The sequence below is a fragment of the Rhinichthys klamathensis genome, unplaced genomic scaffold (assembly GCF_029890125.1).
Source record: "Rhinichthys klamathensis goyatoka isolate OS25496 unplaced genomic scaffold, OSU_Roscu_1.1 h1tg000504l_1, whole genome shotgun sequence".
Classification (NCBI taxonomy): domain Eukaryota; kingdom Metazoa; phylum Chordata; class Actinopteri; order Cypriniformes; family Leuciscidae; genus Rhinichthys; species Rhinichthys klamathensis.
In genome coordinates, this window is record NW_026606985.1 from 516,035 (window position 1) to 537,500 (window position 21,466).

Here is a 21,466-nt window from a genome sequence, read left to right on the forward strand (position 1 = left end):
TTGGGTTAGAGCAGCACTGATGAGCTGTGTTTGGGTTAGAGCTGCACTGATGAGCTGTGTTTGGGTTAGAGCAGCACTGATGAGCTGTGTTTGGGTTAGAGCCGCGCTGATGAGCTGTGTTTGGGTTAGAGCAGCACTGATGAGCTGTGTTTGGGTTAGAGCTGCACTGATGAGCTGTGTTTGGGTTAGAGCCGCACTGATGAGCTGTGTTTGGGTTAGAGCAGCACTGATGAGCTGTGTTTGGGTTAGAGCTGCACTGATGAGCTGTGTTTGGGTTAGAGCTGCACTGATGAGCTGTGTTTGGGTTAGAGCCGCGCTGATGAGCTGTGTTTGGGTTAGAGCCGCGCTGATGAGCTGTGTTTGGGTTAGAGCCGCGCTGATGAGCTGTGTTTGGGTTAGAGCCGCGCTGATGAGCTGTGTTTGGGTTAGAGCCGCGCTGATGAGCTGTGTTTGGGTTAGAGCCGCGCTGATGAGCTGTGTTTGGGTTAGAGCCGCACTGATGAGCTGTGTTTGGGTTAGAGCCGCACTGATGAGCTGTGTTTGGGTTAGAGCCGCACTGATGAGCTGTGTTTGGGTTAGAGCCGCACTGATGAGCTGTGTTTGGGTTAGAGCCGCGCTGATGAGCTGTGTTTGGGTTAGAGCCGCGCTGATGAGCTGTGTTTGGGTTAGAGCTGCACTGATGAGCTGTGTTTGGGTTAGAGCTGCACTGATGAGCTGTGTTTGGGTTAGAGCCGCGCTGATGAGCTGTGTTTGGGTTAGAGCAGCACTGATGAGCTGTGTTTGGGTTAGAGCCGCGCTGATGAGCTGTGTTTGGGTTAGAGCAGCACTGATGAGCTGTGTTTGGGTTAGAGCTGCACTGATGAGCTGTGTTTGGGTTAGAGCCGCGCTGATGAGCTGTGTTTGGGTTAGAGCAGCACTGATGAGCTGTGTTTGGGTTAGAGCTGCACTGATGAGCTGTGTTTGGGTTAGAGCCGCACTGATGAGCTGTGTTTGGGTTAGAGCCGCACTGATGAGCTGTGTTTGGGTTAGAGCCGCACTGATGAGCTGTGTTTGGGTTAGAGCCGCACTGATGAGCTGTGTTTGGGTTAGAGCCGCACTGATGAGCTGTGTTTGGGTTAGAGCCGCGCTGATGAGCTGTGTTTGGGTTAGAGCCGCGCTGATGAGCTGTGTTTGGGTTAGAGCCGCGCTGATGAGCTGTGTTTGGGTTAGAGCCGCGCTGATGAGCTGTGTTTGGGTTAGAGCAGCGCTGATGAGCTGTGTTTGGGTTAGAGCTGCGCTGATGAGCTGTGTTTGGGTTAGAGCCGCACTGATGAGCTGTGTTTGGGTTAGAGCCGCGCTGATGAGCTGTGTTTGGGTTAGAGCCGCGCTGATGAGCTGTGTTTGGGTTAGAACCGCGCTGATGAGCTGTGTTTGGGTTAGAGCCGCGCTGATGAGCTGTGTTTGGGTTAGAGCCGCGCTGATGAGCTGTGCTTGGGTTAGAGCCGCGCTGATGAGCTGTGTTTGGGTTAGAGCCGCGCTGATGAGCTGTGTTTGGGTTAGAGCTGCGCTGATGAGCTGTGTTTGGGTTAGAGCCGCGCTGATGAGCTGTGTTTGGGTTAGAGGCGCGCTGATGAGCTGTGTTTGGGTTAGAGCAGCGCTGATGAGCTGTGTTTGGGTTAGAGCCGCACTGATGAGCTGTGTTTGGGTTAGAGGCGCGCTGATTAGCTGTGTTTGGGTTAGAGCCGCACTGATGAGCTGTGTTTGGGTTAGAGCCGCGCTGATGAGCTGTGTTTGGGTTAGAGCCGCGCTGACGAGCTGTGTTTGGGTTAGAGCCGCACTGATGAGCTGTGTTTGGGTTAGAGCCGCGCTGATGAGCTGTGTTTGGGTTAGAGCCGCGCTGACGAGCTGTGTTCGGGTTAGAGCCGCACTGATGAGCTGTGTTTGGGTTAGAGCTGTGTTTGGGTTAGAGCCGCACTGATGAGCTGTGTTTGGGTTAGAGCCGCGCTGATGAGCTGTGTTTGGGTTAGAGCCGCGCTGATGAGCTGTGTTTGGGTTAGAGCAGCACTGACGAGCTGTGTTTGGGTTAGAGCCGCGCTGATGAGCTGTGTTTGGGTTAGAGCCGCACTGATGAGCTGTGTTTGGGTTAGAGCCGCACTGATGAGCTGTGTTTGGGTTAGAGCCGCACTGATGAGCTGTGTTTGGGTTAGAGCCGCGCTGATGAGCTGTGTTTGGGTTAGAGCCGCACTGATGAGCTGTGTTTGGGTTAGAGCCGCACTGATGAGCTGTGTTTGGGTTAGAGCTGCGCTGATGAGCTGTGTTTGGGTTAGAGCCGCGCTGATGAGCTGTGTTTGGGTTAGAGCCGCGCTGATGAGCTGTGTTTGGGTTAGAGCTGCACTGATGAGCTGTGTTTGGGTTAGAGCTGTGTTTGGGTTAGAGCTGTGTTTGGGTTAGAGCCGCACTGATGAGCTGTGTTTGGGTTAGAGCCGCGCTGATGAGCTGTGTTTGGGTTAGAGCCGCGCTGATGAGCTGTGTTTGGGTTAGAGCTGCACTGATGAGCTGTGTTTGGGTTAGAGCCGCACTGATGAGCTGTGTTTGGGTTAGAGCTGCACTGATGAGCTGTGTTTGGGTTAGAGCAGCACTGATGAGCTGTGTTTGGGTTAGAGCAGCACTGATGAGCTGTGTTGGGGTTAGAGCCGCGCTGATGAGCTGTGTTTGGGTTAGAGCTGCACTGATGAGCTGTGTTTGGGTTAGAGCCGCACTGATGAGCTGTGTTTGGGTTAGAGCTGCACTGATGAGCTGTGTTTGGGTTAGAGCAGCACTGATGAGCTGTGTTTGGGTTAGAGCAGCACTGATGAGCTGTGTTTGGGTTAGAGCAGCACTGATGAGCTGTGTTGGGGTTAGAGCCGCACTGATGAGCTGTGTTTGGGTTAGAGCCGCGCTGATGAGCTGTGTTTGGGTTAGAGCTGCACTGATGAGCTGTGTTTGGGTTAGAGCCGCACTGATGAGCTGTGTTTGGGTTAGAGCTGTGTTTGGGTTAGAGCCGCGCTGATGAGCTGTGTTTGGGTTAGAGCTGTACCTCCTGTGTGTTGAGCAGCGCCGCCTCCAGCTCCGCCCGGATCAGCTGACTCTGGCTCAGCTCCGACTGCAGTGTGTGCACGCGCTCCGTGAGGAGACCCACGCTCCGCTTCCCGTCCGACAGCGCCGCGCGCAGCCCGTCCACACGCTCCTGCACACACACACACACACACACACACCACAGCGTCATCCACTGCCCAATCTCTTTTTCTCTCACTCTCACTTGCATCTCTCTCTCACCCATCTCTCTCTCTCTCTCTCTCTCTCTCTCTCTCACCTGCATCTCTCTCTCTCACCCGTCTCTCTCTCTCTCACCTGCGTCTGCCTGCGCTCGCCCTCCGCCTGGCCCAGTGTTTTCTGCAGGGCCGTCAGACGCCCCTGGGTGGCGCTGTGGGCAGCGGAGGCTTCCTGCAGACTCTGGGAGAGAGCCAGCGCTCGCTCTCTCTGATCGCCCTCCCCGTCCTGAGCTTTGGCCAGCAGCGCCGTCAGCCTGTCCACCTCCCGCTGGAGACTCGCCGCGCGGGCCTCGGCCTCCGACACCTGAGCGCACAAGCCAACATCGTTACGCTCGTCGAGCTCGTGACGCGCCTCATAGCTGGATGCTTCATAACCCTCTGGTGCTCTCCGCGTGTCGGTCAAAAATGACCCAAATGTATTTATTTATTTTAATGAAATGAATGTACTATATTTTAGTTCGGTAATGTTTTTTATTTAATATTTAGCACTTTTAGCGGATTTATGGTACTAAATTATATTTACGCTGTATTTATAATCCATTAATTCACTTTTTCAGCATAGATGCTGGACTGTGACGCTATTTTCTTCAGGAAACAAACTTTGTTGCATTATTTTCCTGTTATCTCTGTAAAGCTGCTCTGACACACTCTGTGTGCGTCACTGTAAGCGCTGTATAAATAAAGCTGACTTGATCAGAAAATTAAATTTCCAACTTAAAACTGTCGTTGATCTTTTTTCAAAGACGACACTTGACAGATTATTGCTGAGGTGAAAAAGTTTTAAAAAGTGAACTTAGAAAAAGTTACAGAATTTTGGGTTTATTGTTATGAAAAATGTGCAAAAATACTATTTTACTCTAAAACTGTGAGAAAATCAAATCCATAAATCTAAACAAGTTGTGTTAAAAATGTGAGTCTGATCTCTCAGTAAACGAGCGTTCAGTGAGAGTGTGTTCGGCTGCAGTTCCACACGCTTCCACTAGAGGAAACTCTCCATTCGTTTCCAGTGCGTCATTTCTGACGGCGAGAAGCACAAGTTAAACACTATTAAACCTGTTCACATCAGCAAGTGCCAAAACCTTTACCAAGTTTCGTTTTCGTAGAAAAAAAACAAAAACTAATGTAAACCGTTACAGTCAGAAATGTCCGCAGAGCACCAGCGGCTCAGGAAGCATCACTGCTAGGCCAGCGGCGGCACAGCGTTCGGCACCTGTTTGGCGGCGCTCTCGTGGCGGTCGTGAGCCGCCTGGATCTCCATCTCTCTCTCCGTCAGACTCAGCCTCAGTCTCTGCAGCTCTCCCTCCAGGCTCCGCCTCCCCAGCTCCACCCGTGTGCCCCGGCCCTCCGCCTCCTCCAGCGCCTCGCGCAGCCGCCGCCGCTCCGCCTCCACACGCGCCTCTCCCGCGCGCAGCTGGCTGCACTGCTCCTGCAGGGGGCGACGCGAGTCACTCACAGCCCTCCTGAACCACGCTACCGTAGGCCTCGTTTACACCGCAGGTCTCGATGCCCAGTTCTGATTTGCTGCCTATATACGATATTTTGACCGTCCGTTTACACGTTCTTTCAATTGTGACCCAAATCCGATTCATGTTTACACTTGACATAGATCTGAAACATCGCGCATGCTTAAAGGGGGTTCTTGCACAGATGGACGAACGGGGAATATGCTTGATGCTAGCTCTGCGATATATGCTAGTTCGCTAAACATCAGCATGACTTTGGGCGGAGGACGTAAAGGGCCATCATTGAGCCTGCGCATACGCTTCAGTTACTGTGTTTAGAGATCTCAGGACTGGTGGGAACATACATGATCTCATGAAAGTGCGTATCTATAGCACGAATATATTTATATTGTGCTATTTATACGCCTAATGTATATGTAGCCTAACGCCTCAGTAACTAGATCGGCCTGTTTACTTGAGTCGCACGGGCACATATCTGACTTATATCTGATTTACTTCCACATATGAACGAGGCCTGAAGCCGATCTCGAAATATCCGAATGCGTGTGTTTTTCTCCTGATCACGCGGTCATAGAACACACCCGATCCGCGTCACACACGAGCTAGACATCGGACCTGGGCCACGTTTGGCTGAGTGTAAACGAGGCCTGAGATCCACAAGACTTCTGACCTCCACGCGCGTGCGCTCGGCCTCGGCGCTCAGGGACAGCCGCTCCAGCTCGGCGATTCGCTCGTTTAGCGCTCGCCGCTCTCTCTCTCCTCTCCGCAGGGACTCGTCCTGCTCATGCAGCAGAGCTTGAGCCGACGACAGCTTTCCATCCACGCCACGCTTATCTACACACACAATCAACACACCACTCCAGAAGTGAGCGAATCTGGCGAACCTTGCCAATCGCATGAGGAAAACAGTTCATTAAGCAAATTCTTATTTGAAAGTTCACGTGTCGTCATTACAATTAGCTTGACATGGAAAGGATGGTAGTTAGATGTGTGTTACCCTCCTGGCACTCCTGTAGTGTGTTGTGCAGCTGAATGAGGCGCTGGTGGGCGGAGTCTCTCTCTGAGGTCACTTCCTGTAGTTCCCTCTGCAGTGACCCCAGTTGACCGCGCGCCTCGACCTGCGCACATAAATCACACGCTCACTTTACAACAACACCATCACAGCCAATCAGATGTTTGATGTTAATGTTCGGTGGAGCAGGATTTTAGACCAATGAGATTTTACAGTGGGTGGAGCCTAAAATACAACTATATCTATAACCATAATTTTAATAATCACCTTAAATCTAAGAATAGCAAAGTCCACACCACAACTGTAACGATAACTACACAGAGGAACAATATCGTTTGAATCACTTTCAGTGATTTTTTTCAGCTGATGAACGATTCAAATAATGACAGCCAATCAGAATCCATCCTGCTTTAAAGAGCTCGAGCATTTAAAGTGACAGACGACAAAACTGCAGCACTTATAATAATCAGAGCGATACTGTGCGCTGTTGTGGATGACAATGTAGTTATTGTTACAGTCATCTTAATCGTTATTGATTTTACAATAGTTATAGTTATTATAGTTATCGGAACAGTTATATCTATCGTAATAGCTATCATTATCAAAATAGTTGTTATAGTTTTAGTTATCGCGATAGTTATGGTTATCAAAATATCTATAGTTATCGTCACAGTTATAGATATTGTTATAGTTATAATAGCTTTAGTTATTGTAATAGCTACAGTTATTATTATCATAATGTAGTTAGACTTGTACTTAATGTTATAGTTATTGTTATGGTTATAGTTTATCATCATAATAGTTCTAGTTATCGCAATAGTTCTGGTTGTCGTAATAGTTCTAGTTATCGCAATAGTTCTAGTTATCGCAATAGTTCTAGTTGTCGTAATGGTTCTAGTTATCGTAATGGTTCTAGTTATCGTAATAGTTCTAGTTATCGCAATAGTTCTAGTTGTCGCAATAGTTCTAGTTGTCGTAATAGTTCTGGTTGTCGTAATAGTTCTAGTTGTCGTAATAGTTCTAGTTATCGCAATAGTTCTAGTTGTCGTAATGGTTCTAGTTATCGTAATGGTTCTAGTTATCGTAATAGTTCTAGTTATCGCAATAGTTCTAGTTATCGCAATAGTTCTAGTTGTCGTAATGGTTCTAGTTATCGCAATGGTTCTAGTTATCGTAATAGTTCTAGTTGTCGTAATAGTTCTAGTTGTCGCAATAGTTCTAGTTATCGTAATAGTTCTGGTTGTCGCAATAGTTCTAGTTGTCGAAATGGTTCTAGTTATCGTAATAGTTCTAGTTGTCGTAATAGTTCTAGTTGTAGTAATAGTTCTAGTTATCGCAATAGTTCTAGTTGTCGTAATGGTTCTAGTTATCGTAATAGTTCTAGTTGTCGTAATAGTTCTAGTTGTCGTAATAGTTCTAGTTGTAGTAATAGTTCTAATTATCGCAATAGTTCTAGTTGTAGTAATAGTTCTAGTTATCGCAATAGTTTTAGTTGTCGTAATGGTTCTAGTTATCGTAATAGTTCTAGTTATCGCAATAGTTCTAGTTGTCGTAATGGTTCTAGTTATGGTAATAGTTCTAGTTGTCGTAATAGTTGTGGTTGTCGTAATAGTTCTAGTTATCGTAATAGTTCTAGTTATCGCAATAGTTCTAGTTATCGCAATAGTTCTAGTTGTCGTAATGGTTCTAGTTATCATAATGGTTCTAGTTATCGTAATAGTTCTAGTTGTCGTAATAGTTCTAGTTGTCGCAATAGTTCTAGTTATCGTAATAGTTCTGGTTGTCGCAATAGTTCTAGTTATCGTAATAGTTCTAGTTGTCGTAATAGTTCTAGTTGTCGTAATAGTTCTAGTTATCGCAATAGTTCTAGTTGTCGTAATGGTTCTAGTTATCGTAATAGTTCTAGTTGTCGTAATAGTTCTAGTTGTCGTAATAGTTCTAGTTATCGCAATAGTTCTAGTTGTAGTAATAGTTCTAGTTATCGCAATAGTTCTAGTTGTCGTAATGGTTCTAGTTATCGTAATAGTTCTAGTTATCGCAATAGTTCTAGTTGTCGTAATGGTTCTAGTTATCGTAATAGTTCTAGTTGTCGTAATAGTTGTGGTTGTCGTAATAGTTCTAGTTATCGTAATAGTTCTAGTTATCATAATAGTTCTAGTTGTCGTAATAGTTCTAATAGTTGTGGTAATAGTTCTAGTTATCGTAATAGTTCTAGTTATCATAATAGTTCTAGTTGTGGTAATAGTTCTAGTTGTCATAATAGTTCTAGTTGTCGTAATAGTTCTAGTTATCATAATAGTTGTGGTTGTCGTAATAGTTCTAGTTATCATAATAGTTGTGGTTGTCGTAATAGTTCTAGTTATCATAATAGTTCTAGTTGTCGTAATAGTTCTAGTTATCATAATAGTTCTAGTTGTCGTAATAGTTCTAACAGTTGTGGTAATAGTTCTAGCTGTCGTAATAGTTCTAGTTGTCATAATAGTTCTAGTTGTCGTAATAGTTGTGGTTGTCGTAATAGTTCTAGTTGTCGTTATAGTTCTAATAGTTGTGGTAATAGTTCTACTTGTCGTTCTAGTTGTGGTAATAGTTCTAGTTATCGCAATAGTTCTAGTTTTCGTAATAGTTCTAGTTGTCGTAATGGTTCTAGTTATCGTAATAGTTCTAGTTGTCGTAATAGTTGTGGTTGTCGTAATGGTTCTAGTTATCGTAATAGTTCTAGTTGTCGTAATAGTTCTAGTTGTCGTAATGGTTCTAGTTATCGTAATAGTTCTAGTTGTCGTAATAGTTGTGGTTGTCGTAATGGTTCTAGTTGTCGTAATAGTTCTAATAGTTGTGGTAATAGTTCTAGTTGTCGTAATAGTTCTAGTTATCGCAATAGTTCTAGTTTTCGTAATAGTTCTAGTTGTCGTAATGGTTCTAGTTGTCGTAATAGTTCTAGTTGTCGTAATAGTTGTGGTTGTCGTAATGGTTCTAGTTATCGTAATAGTTCTAGTTATAATAATAGTTCTAGTTGTCGTAATAGTTCTAATAGTTGTGGTAATAGTTCTAGCTGTCGTAATAGTTCTAGTTGTCATAATAGTTCTAGTTATCATAATAGTTCTAGTTGTCGTAATAGTTGTGGTTGTCGTAATAGTTCTTGTTGTGGTAATAGTTCTACTTGTCGTTCTAGTTGTGGTAATCGTTGTAGCTGTGGCATTAGTAGCATTACTCGGTCTCGCTGAGCCTCGCGCAGCTCCTGTAGGAAGTCTCTGAGGCCGCTGCGCAGGGCTTCGGGGTCGAGCTCCGGCAGGGCGACGGGCAGCGGGGCGTCGGTCCTCTCTGGAGACACCGGCCTCAGCATGATGCTGTTATCAGGAGTCACGTGACCTGCCACATCTGGAAGACAGCAGAGAAAGGGTTGAGATAAAGTAGAACTCAAACACAACTTTATTTAGCAAGCAAATCTGACCTTTGGGTGGCGACAGCGAGCAGTGCAGCGGAGACACGCTCCTATGGCGAGACATCATCCCTGAGCTCAGAGAGGAAGGGGAGGAGCCTGCCGGGCTCCGCCCCCTGCTGCTGCTCCGCCCACTGGCCCCGATGCCCAGTGTGCGCGTGAGTGCCGACTGCAGACTGCTCATCCTGAACTCCAGATCCCTGCGCCCCGCCTCCGCTCGCGATAGCTCCGCCTCCGTCGCAGCCAGGCGGCCCTGCGCATCACTCAGCTGCAGCTGCATCTGCGCAGACGCATCCGAGGTCGACTGCGCGCGGACGGAGAGGTTACGTGCCTCGTCCTGAAGCTTCTTCTCACAGCCGCGAGCGTCCTGTAGCTGAGACGTTAACTCGCGCTCGCGACTGCGCCAGCACAACTCGCTCTCGCTCACACGCCTCTGTAGAGAAGACAGCTGGAGACAGACAGGCCGGGTGAGGCACCATTTTAAGTTAATCTAACTTAAAGGGACAGTTCACCCAAAAATTAGCCCATGATTTACTCTCCCTCAAGCAATCCTAGGTGTATATGACACTCTTCTGTCAGACGAACACAATCGGAGTTATATTATAAAAATGTCCTGGCTCTTCCAAGCTTTATAATGGCAGTGGATGGCTGTTTCTGTTTAGATGTCCACAGATGCAGTTTTATGATGGACAGATGCACTTTTATGATGGACAGATGCACTTTTATGATGGACAGATGCACTTTTATGATGTATAGATGCACTTTTATGATGGACAGATGTACTTTTATGATGGACAGATGCACTTTTATGATGGACAGATGCACTTTTATGATGGACAGATGCACTTTTATGATGTATAGATGCACTTTTATGATGGACAGATGCACTTTTATGATGGACAGATGTACTTTTATGATGGATAGATGCACTTTTATGATGTATAGATGCACTTTTATGATGGACAGATGCACTTTTATGATGGACAGATGCACTTTTATGATGGACAGATGCACTTTTATGATGGACAGATGCACTTTTATGGACATCTAAACAGAAACAGCCATCCACTGCCATTATAAAGCTTGGAAGAGCCAGGACATTTTTATAATATAAGTCTGATTGTGTTCGTCAGACAGAAGAGTGTCATACACACCTAGGATTGCTTGAGGGAGAGTAAATCATGGGCTAATTTTTGGGTGAACTATCCCTTTAAATCTGTAATTACTTGTATGAGATCTCACCTCTTTCTGAAGAGAGTTTCTGCTAGTTTCTGTCTCGGCGAGTCTCTGTTTGAGCGAGATCAGTTCTCTCGCTCGCTCCTCGTCCTTCTGCTCCTCCGCGGATAAACGCATCTGCAGATCGGTCGTCTGCTTAGCCGTCTGCTCGCGCTCGGCATCCACGACTTTCACCTGACAGCACAGAGTCATACACGTCAAACCACAGCTCTTCATCCTTACTTTCAACCAACCAGCAGCCTTCCTCTCTCTCTCTCTCTCTCTCAACACGGAGTGCCTTAACCTGCAGTTCCTCCACTGGCCACTAGAGGCCGGCTGCAGAAGAGACTCAGTCCCATAGACCCGCATGTTAAAATGCCCAACTTTACAGCAGAAAAACACATGTTTACAGTCTGGAGCTAAAAGTGGTTTTGCTCTATATCGCTAATGTTGCCCTTCATGACGACTGTGAGGGGGGATGTTTTTATAACTCATACGTTTAAATTATATTAAGCCTTAAAGTTCTGCATAATTAAGGGCGTGGCCACTTGAGTGACAGGTGGATAGCCGCTGATGTCACTGCTAGCTGTTTGTCTGCTAGCGTTAGCGTCACGTCACCTCAGCTAATCCCCCTCGCCGCACATGTTCGTTTATCCGGGAGTGACGCGCGGCCAAGACGGCGACGGCCGGCTCCGCCCACTTTGGGCTTCAGAAACACTACGGGTGACGTCACACACACTACGCACATATGTTATACAGTCTATGCTCTCAGCGCTCGCGAGTTGGCCTCAGTCTGACCTGTCTGCGCAGCTCCTGCAGTTCCCTGCGCGCCTCCAGTCGGGATCGCTCCACCTCACGCAGACACGAGCGCAGATCGGACACCTCCGTCTGCGCAGACGCCAGGCTCTCCTCCAGCAGACACGCCCTCTGCTCCTTCTCCTCACACACACGCTTCACGCTGAACACAAAGCACAGGCCCTCCAATCAGCACTGCGGAAAGAGCCTCATCTGCATGGTCATTTGCATACTGTTCTAAATAGTAATTTTGACTGAAAAATGTTACATTCGATAACAACAGTCACACTTGTGCTCCTCATGACGCACTGGAAACGAATGTAGAGTTTCCTCTAGTGGAAGCGTGTGGAACTGCAGCCGAACACACTCTCACTGAACGCTCGTTTACTGAGAGATCAGCTCACATGCGGAACACCACCGGTGTAGAGTTACGGCTTTGATTTTATCGCAGTTTTAGAGTAAAATGTGTTTTTGGAAATATATTTCATATAAAAAATGTTCATGACAATAAACGTAAAATTCTGTAACTTTTAAAAACTTTTGTCACTCCAGCAATAATCTGCCGAGTGTCGTCTCTAGAGGACAGACTGAAGTTTGATCTCTCCTCAAAGCGTTCGAGATTTACCAGTTTAAGTTGGAAAAGTAATTTTCAGGTCTATGCTCAAAAAGTGAATAAATTATTATAAATACAGCGTAAATGTAATGTAGTACCATAAAATCCAAAATATTAAATAAAAAACATTATCGAACTAAAATATAGTACATTAATTTAATTGACATATTTTTTTATTTCGAGACACCAGAGGGTTAAAGTCTTCGTCCGTCACCTGATTCTCTCGCTCTCCGCCGCTCTCAGTGCTTCCCTCAGCTGCGCGTTTGATTGGCTGAGAGCGTCCCTCTCCTTGGTGACATCACTAAGAGAGCGCCGTAGCTCCGCCCCCTCTCGCCTAAGCCCCTCCCCCGCCTCCCGTATCTGGCACAAGCGTTTATCCATCTCCAGAAGATCTCTCCTGGCACTGTCCCGGCTCTCCTCGCTGGACGACAGCAGCGCGCGACACTCCTCCAACTACACGAGGGGAAACACAGGTTAAAGGTGCAGTGTGTGATATTCAGGAGGATCTGTTGACAGAAATGCAATATCATAAACATAACTGTGTTCAGTGGTGTATAAAGAGCCTACATAATGACCCGTTGTGTGTTTATTAGCTTAGCATGAGCATTTCTCTCTACACACACCGCGGGTCCGCTTACATCCACATGTTTCTACACACACCGCGGGTCCGCTTACATCCACATGTTTCTACACACACCGCGGGTCCGCTTACATCCACATGTTTCTACACACACCGCGGGTCCGTTACACCTACATGTTTCTACGGTGGCCCTGAACGGTGGGTGCGATTCACAACCTCACCACTAGTCTAGATGCGCTAAACTTACACACTGCACCTTTAATAGCAGTAACTCATTGTACTGTGGCGGTGTGCTGTTCTGGTTAACTGACCTCTCGGAGCGCCGTGTCGGCTCGCGTCTGCAGGTCTGCGCAGTCCTCCTGCCGTCTGCGCAGCTCTCGCGCGTGTGCACCGCCGGCGTCCTGAAGCTCACAGCGCAGCTCCTGCAGTTCTGCGCTCAGAGACGCGACCGCAGCCTGACCACAAGACAACACACTCAGAGACAACACACTCAGAGACAACACACTCAGAGACAACACTACAACACTACAATATAAACCATTAAGCCAACGGCACATTAGCCATGTTTCCATCCACGTGTTTGTGTGCAAATCTTGAGAAACAATGCTGGACTGAACGCGCATAAACTCTTAAATCGCACATTGCAAAAGAACACGACAGCGTTTACTGTGTTTCGTCTGACACTCGTTTAGGATGGAGGGAAAACTTTTATTTTATTTTTTATTGATTGATTGCTTTATTATCCCCTTAGGGAAATGTTGATGCTGAAACACAAACACAAACACAATGGGATAATAAAGCAATCAATCAATAAAATAAATAAATAAAAACAGCCAATTGCAGAAACTCAGTTTATTACTGATGTTTAGCTCCAGATCTCCAGGAAGTGCTGATGTTGTTCTCTGGAACACGCGGGGGAAACGCTGCTTGCTAACGTAACTGCGATCAGAGCCGCACGATTCTGGATTTGAGAATCACGATTGTTTTGTTTCAAATAGAGATCACACCTCCCACGATTCTGAACAGACAACTAAACATAATGCTATAAATTACTGTAAATTACTACAGCTTCTGACAAAATATTAATTGCTGCAGTCCGTTTAGGTTTTTTTAATGAATTAGAATGAATATTTAAAAAATACATGTTGAATGAATGATTCAATGACTCACTCATAAAGACTTTAGGCGTGTTCGAGACAGTGCAGGAGAGCGATCGGAGAGAAACGACTCCTTATGCTTTCGGGTCGCTCGCGGCCCCTTGATCTCGATCGCTGCGCAGCGCCGGCGCATCTCGAACACGCAGCGCTTTGGCGTTTCATCACTGGATGAATCAGCGTTTTTGAACGAATCTCTTGAGTGAATGATTCAATATCAAAAACATTTTTTAACAGTCACTTGTCGCCACCTACTGGTGTAACGATGTAATCGCTCGTTATTTGAAGAGCATAGTTACTTTTAAAAGGTGATTTACTCTATTTTGATCTCTATCGTAGACATCAGTGTTTATATCCGAACTATACACTTTTATCCCAGTTGTTCTGTGATGAAATGAGTATTCGTAAGACGGAAATAATGATCCTGTGTGGTAAAAAAAAGACGGTTGTGAAGCGGTTTCACACCTAGATAACTCACTCTCTGAGCAGAACGCAGATTTGAATGTCCTGGTATGATCTTATCAAAGGTTTATTAGACACAGACGAGTCGTTGTCATTAAGGAATAAGATGGCGTAGGTGTTTAAGGATTAGCACACAGCTAATGTCCTAGCGCAGCACTGACCCGCTCCTGGTCCCTGAGCAGCGCCGTCTCCCGGCCCAGTCTCTCCAGCTCCAGCGCTGCAGTGCTCAGCTCCGCCTGTAGGGCGCTCGCCTTCTCCGCCAGCACCGCCTTCTCCGCCTCCTTCACGGACAGCGCCTGTGTGCACACCACACGGTCACGCCTGGGTGCCGGACGCCGGACTGTAATGGCACGAGTACCGTACTACCGAGATTCACATCAAATCAAACAGCACTGTGAATGAGTGGCACAGACGCGCGGTTTCATTTACCTCACGCACACGCACACACACGCACACACACACACACACGCACACGCACACGCACATGCACATGCACACGCACACGCACGCGCACATGCACACACACACGCACACACACACACACACACACACACACGCACACACACGCACACGCACACACACACACACACATGCACATGCACACACACACGCGCACACGCACGCACGCACACACACACGCACACACACACACACACACACACGCACACACACGCACACACACACACACACACACACACACAGAGTGTTTTTCAGTCTCACTATATGAGAACATGAACTTCACTTCCAGAGCCGCTCTGAGACTCCCTGACGTTCATCCGCATTTTACAGTTTAATTTAAGAAAAACTATGGTTATATCATTAACACACGGAAACCCAAAGCTCTTCACCACAACCCGCCAAAATAAAAGTTCGGTTTAACTTGATAATATATTACTGTTGTACAGTAGAATTTAGATATCTCAATTTAATAATAATATTGTAAGGAATAATCACACTTTTTCTTCTATCTTGTAATTTTAACAGTATAAAACTCAGTTGTGCCGCATGTTGTTTGACAAAGTTAAATTTCATATAAAAGATCAATTAAATTAATGTTTTATGTGTTTAACAAAACATTTCATAGAATTTTTTTTTCTTATATATACTAAAATGGTTGTTTTTATTAATATTCTAGCATCACAGCCCATGGCAGACAGCGACCAAGGCAGCTCTGGCATAATGTCAATAACACTTTCCCTTCGTTTCTTTAGTTATTGAGGTCAACGTAACGATTAAGGGCACCGGCAGCGAGTGTCAGGCGGCGCACACCTGCTGTTTGTCGGACTCCGCCTGTAGCAGACTCTGGTCCCGGTCGCGCTGCAGCGCCCGCAGCTGCTCCTGAAGCTCCTCCCCCTCGCGCTCCCGCCGGGTCAGCTGATCCTCCAGGTGTTCCCGCACCCGCCGCAGCGCCCCCTGCTGCTCGGCCTCCAGACTGCAGCGCAGCGCCTCCTGCAGGGGTCAAGAGTCAGTTACATGCGCCACATCACCTCTTACTCACACAAGAGGCGAGCGCTCGTGACCTTCTGATTGGCCAGTCTCTCCAGCTCCTCCTGGTGGTCGGACAGGGTCGCGCGCAGAACCCGCTGAGCTTCATGTTGAGCCGCCGCCAGCACGTCTCTCAGCGCGTCTCTCTCTTTCTCACTCTGAGACAGAACCGTCTCTCTCTCAGCGCGCACACGCTTCAGCTCCGCTACACACACAGACAAACCAACCATCGCGATGAGGCTCACCTTAAAGGGACAGTTCACCCAAAAATGAACATTAGCTCATGATTTACTCTCCCTGAAGCCTAGGAGTATATGACACTCTACTTTCAGACGAACACAGTCAGAGTTATATTAAAAAATGTCCTGGCTCTTCCAAGCTTCCACTTTTATGATGGACAGATGCACTTTTATGATGGATAGATGCACTTTTATGATGGACAGATGCACTTTTATGATGGATATATGCACTTTTATGATGGACAGATGAACTTTTATGATGGACAGATGCACTTTTATGATGGATATATGCACTTTTATGATGGATAGATGCACTTTTATGATGGATATATGCACTTTTATGATGGACAGATGCACTTTTATGATGGATATATGCACTTTTATGATGGACAGATGCACTTTTATGATGGATATATGCACTTTTATGATGGACAGATGCACTTTTATGATGGATATATGCACTTTTATGATGGATATATGCACTTTTATGATGGATAGATGCACTTTTATGATGGATATATGCACTTTTATGATGGACAGATGCACTTTTATGATGGATATATGCACTTTTATGATGGACAGATGCACTTTTATGATGGACAGATGCACTTTTATGATGGACAGATGCACTTTTATGATGGATAGATGCACTTTTATGATGGACAGATGCACTTTTATGATGGATATATGCACTTTTATGATGGACAGATGCACTTTTATGATGGACAGATGCACTTTTATGATGGACAGATGCACTTTTATGATGGACAGATGCACTTTTAGGATGGACAGATGCACTTTTATGATGGAAAGATGCACTTTTATGATGGACAGATGCACTTTTATCATGGATAGATGCACTTTTAGGATGGACAGATGCACTTTTATGATGGAAAGATGCACTTTTATGATGGACAGATGCACTTTTATCATGGATAGATGCACTTTTATGATGGACAGATGCACTTTTATGATGGATATATGCACTTTTATGATGGACAGATGCACTTTTATGATGGACAGATGCACTTTTATGATGGACAGATGCACTTTTATGATGGAAAGATGCACTTTTATGATGGACAGATGCACTTTTATGATGGAAAGATGCACTTTTATGATGGACAGATGCACTTTTATGATGGACAGATGCACTTTTATGATGGACAGATGCACTTTTAGGATGGACAGATGCACTTTTATGATGGAAAGATGCACTTTTATGATGGACAGATGCACTTTTATGATGGATAGATGCACTTTTAGGATGGACAGATGCACTTTTATGATGGAAAGATGCACTTTTATGATGGACAGATGCACTTTTATCATGGATAGATGCACTTTTATGATGGACAGATGCACTTTTATGATGGATATATGCACTTTTATGATGGACAGATGCACTTTTATGATGGACAGATGCACTTTTATGATGGACAGATGCACTTTTATGATGGATAGATGCACTTTTAGGATGGACAGATGCACTTTTATGATGGAAAGATGCACTTTTATGATGGACAGATGCACTTTTATGATGGATAGATGCACTTTTATGATGGATAGATGCACTTTTATGATGGATATATCCACTTTTAGGATGGACAGATGCACTTTTATGATGGAAAGATGCACTTTTATGATGGACAGATGCACTTTTATGGACTTCAAAACAGAAACTGCCATTATAAAGCTTGGAAGAGCCAGGACATTTGTTAATATAACACCTAGGATGGCTTCAGGGAGAGTAAATCATGGGCTAATTTTCATTTTTGGGTGAACTATGCCTTTAAAACACAACTCTTCTGCTCATTTGTCTCTCTCTCGTGAACGGATCTCTCTCAGTGTGGTGTACCTGTAATGCTGTCAGTACGCAATCGCAGGTTCTGGTTCTCCGACTCCAGCTGTTCACGGCGAGACTCCATTTGATTTATTTGCTGCTGCAGCTCGAAAAGACTCGTCTCCAGAGCCTCCCTCTCCGACCTGCACACGCACACACACACACACACACACACACACACGGTTATCAATGAAACGCACACATATTAACACATTACTATCGTGACTCGGTCTCACCTGAAGCAAGCGATCTCCTCTGTCAGAGTGGCGTTCTCTCTCTCTGAGGCGTTCAGCTGAACCAGAAGCCCCGCCCTCTCTCTCACTAGCTCCGCCCTCCCACGCCCCGCCTCCTCCAGGGCGGAGCTCTGCCTATCGCCTTCACCGCGGACCGACCCAAGCTCCGCCTCCAGACCACCCAGCTCACCAATCAGCTGTTTGATTGACAGCAGCACATCAGAAACTCTGATTAGGGACTGAGAGAGACAGAGAGACAGGAGAGAGAGAGAGGGAGAGTGGGAGGGGAGAGAGAGAGCGAGATAGAGAGAGCGAGAGGGGGATAGAGAGAGCGAGATAGAGAGAGCGAGAGAGAGAGAGAGATAGGGAGAGTGGGAGAGAGAGAGAGACAGAGAGAGAGAGAGAGACAGAGAGAGAGACACCTGTGTAATTCTGTCCTGCAGTTTGGCTCTGTCCGCCTGCAGCGACTGAAGCTCCGCCTCCAGCCCCGCCCTCGCCAGCTCCGCCTCCTGCAGTGATTGGCTGAGGCTGAGACGGACAGAGTCCAGCTCCAGTCGGTCCTGCTCGGAGCGAACGAGCTCGTCTCTGATGGTCAGCTTCTCTTGTTGCGCTTCTCTTCGCTGAGACAGCAACACACTCTTTTCCTCCTCCAGCTGTCAATCATTCAAACAACATCAATATCATTGGTTCAATGAAAAACACATAATATTAACTGACAATATGAACCAAACAAATCCTAATGGGTAATCTCAAGCCCCAACTAAATCAACTTAGTATGATGAGTACATTAAACGTAAGGAAGTTAAATGTGTGTGTGTGTGTGTGTGTGTGTGTGTGTGTGTGTGTGTGTGTGTGTACCTGTACGACGAGGCTGTTGAGTTCAGACTTGTCCTGCGCGAGACTCTCGTTAATGGCGCTCATCTTCGCGAGCGAATCTCTGAGTGACGACTCCTCCGAGTGAAGCTTCGTGACCGCTAGCGAGAGCTCAGCGCGACTGCTCTCACTCTGCACATAAAAACACACATATTACACAAAAATATATATTACTATTGTAATATTTCACTGTAAAATAGAAAAAAAAAAAATCAATTTAGCTTCTATTTTGGCGGGAAACCCCTGAGAGCCCTTAAAGCTTCTCATTACTCATTACACACGCACGTTATAATCGACCCATACTCAGATGTGATCCGGAGACACTGCAAACACACACAGTGCCCACCTTACTCTGGAACACGCAGTGCATACAATACATTTATCTACACTGAACAACATTATAAACACAACACTTTTGTTTTTGCCCCCATTTTTCATGAGCTATCTATGTACACAAAAGGTCTATTTGTCTCAAATATTGTTCATACATCTGCCTAAACCTGTGTTAGTGAGCACTTCTCCTGTGCCGAGATCATCCGTCACCTCACAGGTGTGGCGTATCAGGATGCGGATTACACAGCAGGATTACTGCACAGGTGTGCCTTAGGGCTGTCCACAATAAAGGCCACTCTATAATGTGTCTCCGCCTCCATCATCTGTCTGTCTGACGCCCCCTGCTGGAGAGTGTGTGTGTGTGTGGGTGTGTGTGTGTGTGTGTGTGTGAGTGTGTGTGTGTGTGTGAGTGCGTGTGTGTGTGTCTGACCCGGGTGAGTGTCCCTCAGCTGTGTGTTCTCCGCCTCCATCATCTGTCTGTCTGATGCCCCCTGCTGGAGAGTGTGTGTGTGTGTGTGTGTGTGTGTGTGTCTGACCCGGGTGAGTGTGTCCCTCAGCTGTGTGTTCTCCGCCTCCATCATCTGTCTGTCTGACGCCCCCTGCTGGAGAGTGTGTGTGTGTGTGTGTGTGTGTGTGTGTGTGTGTGTGTGTGTGTGTCTGACCCGGGTGAGTGTGTCCCTCAGCTGTGTGTTCTCCGCCTCCATCATCTGTCTGTCTGACGCCCCCTGCTGGAGAGTGTGTGTGTGTGTGTGTGTGTGTGTGTGTGTGTGTGTGTCTGACCCGGGTGAGTGTGTCCCTCAGCTGTGTGTTCTCCGCCTCCATCATCTGTCTGTCTGACGCCCCCTGCTGGAGAGTGTGTGTGTGTGTGTGTGTGTGTGTGTGTGTGTGTGTGTGTCTGACCCGGGTGAGTGTGTCCCTCAGCTGTGTGTTCTCCGCCTCCATCATCTGTCTGTCTGACGCCCCCTGCTGGAGAGTGTGTGTGTGTGTGTGTGTGTGTGTGTGTGTGTGTGTGTCTGACCCGGGTGAGTGTGTCCCTCAGCTGTGTGTTCTCCGCCTCCATCATCTGTCTGTCTGACGCCCCCTGCTGGAGAGTGTGTGTGTGTGTGTGTGTGTGTGTGTCTGACCCGGGTGAGTGTGTCCCTCAGCTGTGTGTTCTCCGCCTCCATCATCTGTCTGTCTGACGCCCCCTGCTGGAGAGACTCTCTCAACGCCGCCAGTTCAGCTCGCAGTGCAGAAGCTCGACACTCCGACTCGTCCCACATCTGCTGACTGACACACACACACACACACACTCGTTCTTCACTGAATAACTGTAACTATATCTGTAATGTATATTTTATTTATAAACTACAGTTATTTTACATTTGATTACAGTTTCTGCACCTGAAAATCTTAAAACACAGTTTATTTCAATCGTATCTTTGTTCAGTTGTGTCTATGTGTTGCGATCGCTAATGTTTTATTTGTTCTTGTGTAATGACTGAGTGTTTATTGTGTGTAATAATGCTGGAAGTGTGTATTAGTTGGGCGAGTTGTTCTTCTATGGTGTGTTTAAACCTCAGGCAAACGCTGCTTGTGTAAGTGTTCTTCAGCTGATGATTTCTGCTCATGATATTCAGCTGCAGTTTCAGCTTTAGCAATAACACTAGATGTGAACGATGTCTGAGCTTTATTTTTACCTTATTGGAATCGAAATTATGAATCGATAAGCAGAATCAGAATTCAAACAATACACAACCCTACACACACGTCATGCACTCGTGGTCCATGTGTGACGCGTCACACTCACGTTCTGTGTGTCTCTGCCCTCACTCGGACTCTCTCACTCACACACACACACACACACACACACACACACACACACTCTCCTCACACACACACTCACGTTCTGTGTGTCTCTGCCCTCGCTCGGTCTCTCTCACACACACACACACACACACACACTCTCCTCACACACACACACACACACTCACGTTCTGTGTGTCTCTGCCCTCACTCGGACTCTCTCACACACACACACACACACACACACACACACACTCACGTTCTGTGTGTCTCTGCCCTCGCTCGGTCTCTCTCACACACACACACACACACACACACTCTCCTCACACACACACACACACTCACGTTCTGTGTGTCTCTGCCCTCACTCGGACTCTCTCACTCACACACACACACACACACTCACCTCACACACACACTCACGTTCTGTGTGTCTCTGCCCTCACTCGGACTCTCTCACTCACACACACACACACACACACACACTCTCCTCACACACACACTCACGTTCTGTGTGTCTCTGCCCTCGCTCGGTCTCTCACACACACACACACACACACACACACACTCTCCTCACACACACACTCACGTTCTGTGTGTCTCTGCCCTCACTCGGACTCTCTCACTCACACACACACACACTCACCTCACACAC

The 21,466-nt window shown here is 46.5% G+C and overlaps 1 protein-coding gene across 1 annotated transcript in view; it reads right to left on the minus strand.

Moving 5' to 3' along the window:
* Positions 1-21,466, minus strand: part of LOC130072702 (rootletin-like) — a 69,004-nt gene that overhangs the window by 31,386 nt on the left and 16,152 nt on the right. Inside the window, exons 15-33 of the mRNA XM_056237919.1 lie at positions 20,151-20,295; positions 18,679-18,825; positions 18,243-18,473; positions 17,824-18,017; positions 17,603-17,730; positions 15,541-15,710; positions 15,290-15,469; positions 14,182-14,316; positions 12,716-12,859; positions 12,039-12,277; positions 11,215-11,374; positions 10,444-10,611; positions 9,214-9,649; positions 8,974-9,140; positions 5,751-5,871; positions 5,424-5,587; positions 4,501-4,716; positions 3,370-3,594; positions 3,056-3,205 (exon numbers count right to left, since the gene is read on the minus strand). Coding sequence (XP_056093894.1) covers positions 3,056-3,205; positions 3,370-3,594; positions 4,501-4,716; positions 5,424-5,587; positions 5,751-5,871; positions 8,974-9,140; positions 9,214-9,649; positions 10,444-10,611; positions 11,215-11,374; positions 12,039-12,277; positions 12,716-12,859; positions 14,182-14,316; positions 15,290-15,469; positions 15,541-15,710; positions 17,603-17,730; positions 17,824-18,017; positions 18,243-18,473; positions 18,679-18,825; positions 20,151-20,295 — 3,520 coding nt within the window. The remainder of the gene's footprint in view (positions 1-3,055; positions 3,206-3,369; positions 3,595-4,500; positions 4,717-5,423; positions 5,588-5,750; positions 5,872-8,973; positions 9,141-9,213; positions 9,650-10,443; positions 10,612-11,214; positions 11,375-12,038; positions 12,278-12,715; positions 12,860-14,181; positions 14,317-15,289; positions 15,470-15,540; positions 15,711-17,602; positions 17,731-17,823; positions 18,018-18,242; positions 18,474-18,678; positions 18,826-20,150; positions 20,296-21,466) is intronic.